Source organism: Pygocentrus nattereri, chromosome 11, assembly GCF_015220715.1.
Source record: "Pygocentrus nattereri isolate fPygNat1 chromosome 11, fPygNat1.pri, whole genome shotgun sequence".
NCBI lineage: Eukaryota > Metazoa > Chordata > Actinopteri > Characiformes > Serrasalmidae > Pygocentrus > Pygocentrus nattereri.
Window position 1 is genome coordinate 43506848 of NC_051221.1, and position 6822 is coordinate 43513669.

A 6822-nucleotide genomic window follows, 5' to 3' on the forward strand; every position below is an offset into this window, starting at 1 on the left:
AGCGGCGCGTCATGTGAGGCTGCGCTGGCGGAGAGTCAGCTGATCCACTCGGGACGCGTCTCCTCTGTCCGTCGCGGTTCTCTCCGTGTTTTGGTGGTTTAGCAGCTCAGGCGCGGCTGTTCAGTCTCAGCTCCGGTTTCCCTGCCAGTCGTTAGGAATCCTCCCGCAGTCATGGCGCTGAGCGACGCGGACGTGCAGAAGCAGGTGAGTGACCGAGCGGCGCTGCGTCACCGCCAGCGGGCCGTGCGGATCTCCGGCCCAGGCGGAGGCGCCCGGGCTCGTGTGTCCGAGTGCTTCTCAGCGCAGGTTGCGGAGCTGCGGGTGAATTTCATCTTAAACTTAACGCGCACTTTCAGATTTGACGGTGCTCCTCATGATGCGCGAGTAAATGAATGCGTGAGTAAATGAATGAATACACGGATGAAGGGATGAGTAAATAGACCAGTGAGTGGATGGAGGAATGGATGAATGAGTGAAAGAAAGACGGAGGATATGTATTCGTGCTGTAGGTCACAGGAAGTCTTTAAAATGCGAATAAAATGAAACCGGCTCGCTAGGCCAGGACTGGGGGTGTGGGGGGGGGAGCGCTCCATTTGTGAAATGCATGCTGGATGTTGTAGTGAGAGAACCTGATTTCTTTCAAACCAGCGGGGCTCATGGATGTAGTGCTGCATAACAGAATAACGTGATAAATGATGTGTTACACTTCCGTTTTAAGCCTGAAAGCTAATTTAAATCACTGAAACACACACAAACACACTCCACACGTCTGTTCAAGAGGCCTTGGGCTCCTGATTAAAAACTGAAAAGCCTTCAGTAAATAAGATCAGGGTCATATGTTACGTTTGGACACATTTATGTTATATTATGTATGATATATTAAATGAGAGCGATAGAATATAATATTCATATTTCGCTGTAGCTATCTTCAGGGTTCTCAGCTCAGCCTTGTGTGGATGTTTTATTGCTGTGAAGAAGCGGCTTTTTAACATTTACAGTCAGGGAGAATTTGTTCATGTGAATTGTTTGTTGATTTTATCATCCCTCTTTTCCTTTGTCTCTCAGATCAAGCACATGATGGCTTTCATTGAGCAGGAGGCCAATGAAAAAGCAGAGGAAATTGATGCCAAGGTAAACAAAGTATTAGTTATAGCGTGGCAGGGATTAATATCAGTAAGAAATATTTTAGTCTGTCTCCCTGACCTCTGAGAATTTGTATTTGTAATGTTTCATTATGCAGCACAAACATTAAATGTTACAAAATGTTTTGGAAACCTGAAATAATAAAGGATTTAGTTAAACTTTCAGTGGCCTGACTGTAAGCATCTCCTCCTGTAGGCAGAAGAAGAGTTTAACATTGAGAAGGGTCGTCTGGTGCAGACTCAGAGACTGAAGATTATGGAGTACTATGAGAAGAAGGAGAAGCAGATTGAGCAGCAGAAGAAAATGTGAGTCATGTTCTGCAGAGAGACGTGGCCGGGTGATTCCAGGATTAGACCCGAAACTTCCCTTCCTCAGTCTCAGCCACGGCTCTTCTCTAAATGATGAATCTGTGGATTTACCGCTGTTTAACTAGTATCAGCGTTACGTGTAAAAACTCACGAGATGTAATGGGTTCACTGCTCGTTTTGGATAGTCAACAGAATGACTGTGTTTGCATTGTTGACACTAGATTGTATCACCATCACTGTGAAGAGTATCTGAGTTGGTACTTGTCTCTGCAAGTCAACCATATCACATTAAAATGCCCTGAATCAGTTTGTTTACATTGGAAAGATTAAATGATGCAGAATGTTTGAAAAGTCAGTGGCATTCACCTTTAATAAGTGAACCCTTATATTCGTTAGTTTTCTCTTATTACCCAGTCATGTTGCCTTTCTTTTCTAGTTTCAGCTCTACAACAAGCAACTTCATTTATTATGCAATAGATAATAGTAGCCCATATCACCACCAGTGCTTTCTGTAATGCATTGCAGTCTGACCAAGTCTATCATAAGAACAGTATAAACATTGTAATGTATAGAGAGCACTTTAGTGTCACCCCCACTTTTTCCATAATAATTATCTTTGATGAATCATAGACTGTCCGCTAACTGCTGCAGCCTTATCTCAAATTGTCTAACCCTAACCATATTTTGCATGTGCAGAATAATCGAATGGATATTTATCGTCCTCATGGAGGAAAAGCTTGTAACTATATAAGTAATAATGATCTCCTGCACTTCCACAGTCAGATGTCCAATCTGATGAACCAGGCCAGACTGAAGGTTCTGAAGGCTCGTGATGACATGATCTCGGTTTGTAGCACTTTTACTTTTGCTTTTCTGCACAAATAATCAGGATGATTTAGGTGCGCTGGCTGGTGTGTACATGTTCGTAACAGTGTTGCTGTGGCGCTTGTGTAGGACATGCTGAACGAGGCCCGTCAGAGGCTGGCTAACGTAGCCAGGGACCCGTCACGGTACTCTGCCCTGATGGACGGACTGGTACTACAGGTGAGCCAATGCATTTCAGATGAATGGTCTGATTGTCCAAATCATTATAGTAGTTCTACACTTCAGGGAGTGATCAAGTACAAATTAGTGTGTGTGTGTGTGTGTGTGTGTGTGTGTGTGTGTGTGTGTGTGTGTGTGTGTGTGTAAACTCGTTCTGCAGTCATTACAATATCAGATCAATGATGGCTGGTTATAATACCGATGAGATGGTTAAAAAAACTCACATTTAAGTCTGAGAGCCCTTCCCAGCTACAGCAATCAAACAAAGGGAGTTGTATACCTGGCTCCTGGTTTCTTTTAAAGGTTTGATGTAAATGGAGCATTACAGGTTTTAAATCCTTTTCAATCGTTTTCAAATCATTACTCAGTAGAACAGCGGTATAGTATACCTATCCATACTGTCCATATATGGAAATTGAGCAAAAACAGCCTGTTTTGAATTCATTGCTTATGTGAGGATATAAAAACCAACACATTTATACACCTCAGCCTTTTCAGCCCATAGCAATTTAGACTTTTTTTAATTTCGCATAATACATAGCCATTCAAAACAGAGGCTATTTACATATATGAGGTCTTAAAGCTACAGTAACAGCCTGTTTATTTCTAAGGGATAAACAGGGAATGGAAATGGTTAATAAACATACATTAAAACTACATTGACATTACAAGTGGACCTAGTAGGCAGATATATAAAATGCAAGAAAAATGTGGTATACAGGCACTTTAAAAGCGTCAAACGTCCATTTTCATTTGCTATAGCAACTTGTTAGCATGACACTAAGATAATACTGCAAAATATTGGAAATTAGCATTTCTTGTGGTGGTGTAAATCCAATAAACACTGATCTCTTGTGAAGCAAATTAAAAGGTTTCCACCTTAAACATCGCCATGTAACGATATACAACTTGACTGTATCTGACTGTAAACAAAATACCTGTGAGCGAAAAACCTTTGAGCACGTCTTGGCCAATCAAACTTTAGAGCAGATCCTTCCTGCCCCATCAAGAGCAGAATGTGGAGTTAGGAATCCTGGGCTTAAAACATTTAGCACAAATGACTCTAGGGGGCATTCTACTCTGTGTAATGGATTTGAAACAATCACAGATAGGCTGGAGAAACTACCGCCTTAGTCTGTTCGTATTTCTCTTACAGCCTTTTGGTGGTGCTGTTGTTCTCGGGTCCACAGTCAAAACTAATCAGCTTCTAGTCACTTATTATTTGCAGCATGGACGCCAAAAAATGATGCCTTTTATCTGAGTTTTATATATAACCTGCAATATTTGCTGAATGGTTAAAGGAGAAAAAGGACTACGTCAGGGGTTTGAAACTCTGGTCCTGAAGGACTGAATTCCTGCACAGTTTGGGGATTTTTCCTTCACTAGCACACCTGATTCAATTAATCAACTAATTACCAGGTTTAGCTGGTGGAAGAACAGAGAAATCAGCAAACTGGTGGTCTCCGCCACCCTTGGTCTAAACTGAAGATGAGGTATGCAAGCAGCGAACTGAGCGTGCACACTACAGGACAGCTTGGTTAATGTCCACCATAGAATCACTACAATGCTGAGAATCTAGCTTGGCTTGTGTTGTAGTTTGAATTGTGATTCATCTTGGGTTGCTGCGTCACGTGTGTTCAGGGCCATGTGTTTATGACCTTCTCTGATTACTAGCTCTAGAGATACTGGAAACACTCCTTCCCACAGATTCTGATTTCTGAAGTTCACTTGTGTTCTGACAGCTGAACTGTGATGTTATTCCCAAGAGCTTTTCTTCTGTCTTGTATCTTTCAGGGTTTCTACCAGTTGCTTGAGCCCAAAGTAACCATCCGTTGCCGCAAGCAGGACTTGGCCTTGGTGCAGGTCAGTTTTTTTGTTATGTATTAAGCATTAAGTGTGGGAGAAAAACATTTTTACAGTGTAATATTGTGTTTTTAACAGTTGCAACACTAAATAGAAGTCAGTTACTTAATTATTTAATTCTAATATTTTTAACATTAATTAATCCCATATTTAATCCCAGAGTAATCCCTCTCAGTGGAGTTATTATTAAGTTGTTATTAAGAATATTGTCATGTATTATCCAATTTCCATACAAGTGGGATAACAGAACTTTCAGACAGAAATCACGGACTCCACTATAATGTCCTGGTAAATGTTTACAGGATGAGACATTCCATTCCCCTGCCACTGTAAATTACTGTGTAAAAATTACAGAGGAACAAAATTTAAACTTTTAATAACAATACTTAGATCACAATTTTTTATATATGGTAGTGGAATCATATTGGTGGGGTGTGCAGTGATTTACACCTCTACAAAGCTCTCTCTCTCTCTCTCTCTCTCTCTCTCTCTCTCTCTCTCTCTCTCTCTCTCTCTCTCTCTCTCTCTCTCTCTCTCTCTCTCTCTCTCTGTCTCTCTGTCTCTCTCAGGCTGCAGTGCAGAAGAACATCCCAATCTATAAAGCAGCTGCGAAGAATAATCTTGAAGTCCGCATTGACCAAGACAGTTTCCTCTCTCCAGAAGTGTGAGTAACATCTGTTCTAGTTTCCTGATGCAGATTGTTTTACATTGAAATCAGTAGCTTTTCTAAAAGCTGTTGCCTGGATCTGAAGTTTCATAGTGTTTGTAACTGCGAATGTCTCTCTCTGTGCAGCTCGGGTGGTATTGAGATCTATAATGCAGATGGAAAGATCAAGGTGTCCAATACTCTGGAGAGCAGGCTTAACCTCATAGCACAGCAGGTACAGTGTGATTATATTAGAATCCAGCTGTCTTGAGTTCTAAACTTGGACACAGTACAGCAAGGTTAGGTCTCTTAGTCAGGGGTGAAAGACACACATCTCCATCAAACTACCAAGTGTACAGAGCCTCTCTTCTCTTTACTGTTTCTACAGTCCATTTAAAAAATACTGGAAAAATAAATAATGGAATTTAACATCATGAAACTTTCTTACAATGAAAATACTATTCATCAGATTGTTGCTTCAGATTTGACACATTTAGAAGAGAGCAATCGGACACTACATTGCTTTCTCAATAAATTATAATAAACTTTTCATTTTGTATTGTGGAAGTCGTCAGTGCAAATATGATCGCAGTTATTTTAGCTGACTGCAGTTATTTTCCATAGTGGTTAGCTTTCACAATCAGATATTTCCATTGCATCAAAAAGAATGTGAACTAGGTATTTTCATAGGTTTGGTTGAGGCAAAAACATGTAAATAAAAGAAAGAAGAAACCTAATTTATTGAGACGCATCATGCTGCAAAGTAGGATAGCTAATCAGGTTTTTGGCAGTTTCAGGCTTGTAATTTAGTAGCTGAACAAAATGACCAAAAAAGGATAAATTTCATAACCGAGAAGCTTACAACTCGTATACATAGATGGCGTTGCTTTAATTGGACTGGATGCATTAAATAAAAAGCATTGCTCTTTAGATTTTTAGATTAGAGTTTGTGGAAACTTTTCAAATTGTGTATCATGAAAATGTCAAGTATTGTAATATCTGTTTGACATATTTCCCACCTCCACACATTGCATAATTAACTTTCTATTCTTTTACTTCTATTCCAAGATGATGCCCGAAATCCGAGTTGCCCTATTTGGAGCAAATCAGAACCGCAAATTCATGGATTAAGCATCTCTGTGAACCCAGGGCCACCGAGGACAACGACAGAAAGACAGTGTTTGTTTTTTGTTTTGGTTTTCTTTTTTGCTTAGTCTGTCCGAGTAGTATTTAACTTGAGAAAAGACCGTTTGCGTGTATGTCTGTGCTGTAATTTGTGATCGTTGTTGTTGTAAAAAAAAAAAAATCACAGTAAGTGAGGATTGTGTCTTGATTGGCTGCAAAAAGGTATTTATCATTATTATTATTATTCCTGTTGGCCGTGCCATTCAGAGGCTATGCTACATGTTTACAAGTAAGTCTAAATGGTTACTAGGACTAAAAGTCAGTCTTAATCATATTCGAACATTCTCTTATTCGTTCATTCATTATTTAAAACATTGCCTCCAAATGTTTGTTTTTACTTTACAGTGCGCTCTTTTTGTGGGAGAAGAGTCACAGCAGTTGTAAACTCTTGTAATTTAACTTTTTAGTGGATTCCACACAAAGTTATTTCTGTCATTCCTGTTGAAGAGCATTTGCTATTATAACTGAACCAAATGCAGTTTTGTTGAACACTGAGATTATATTGATGTGGAAATAATATAAGGACAAAAGAACCCCAGAGTGTCCCGTCTGTTCCTCTTGACTGAACAATGCATTCACGATGTCCGCTTGCCTGCAAAGAAATCTAAAATGGTAATTTGGCAGAAGAATGTA

General features: G+C 39.9%; 1 protein-coding gene across 1 annotated transcript; it reads left to right on the top strand.

Annotated features, from left to right (window-relative positions):
* atp6v1e1b (ATPase H+ transporting V1 subunit E1b) lies at positions 1-6722 on the top strand. The gene is made up of 9 exons (XM_017723008.1): positions 1-204; positions 1066-1131; positions 1339-1448; positions 2231-2297; positions 2406-2495; positions 4290-4358; positions 4928-5022; positions 5152-5239; positions 6073-6722. Exons 1-9 carry the CDS (start codon positions 172-174, stop codon positions 6133-6135), a joined length of 681 nt encoding a protein of 226 aa, XP_017578497.1. The 5' UTR covers positions 1-171; the 3' UTR covers positions 6136-6722.
* Positions 6723-6822: the final 100 nt, after the last annotated feature.

Bases quoted from the DNA above. Each gene is read 5' to 3' on its own strand.
- atp6v1e1b (XM_017723008.1), top strand. From the start codon at position 172: ATGGCGCTGAGCGACGCGGACGTGCAGAAGCAG. The intron at 2,298-2,405 runs GTTTGTAGCACT...GCGCTTGTGTAG, and splicing joins CTCGTGATGACATGATCTCG to GACATGCTGAACGAGGCCCG. The intron at 5,240-6,072 runs GTACAGTGTGAT...TTCTATTCCAAG, and splicing joins TTAACCTCATAGCACAGCAG to ATGATGCCCGAAATCCGAGT.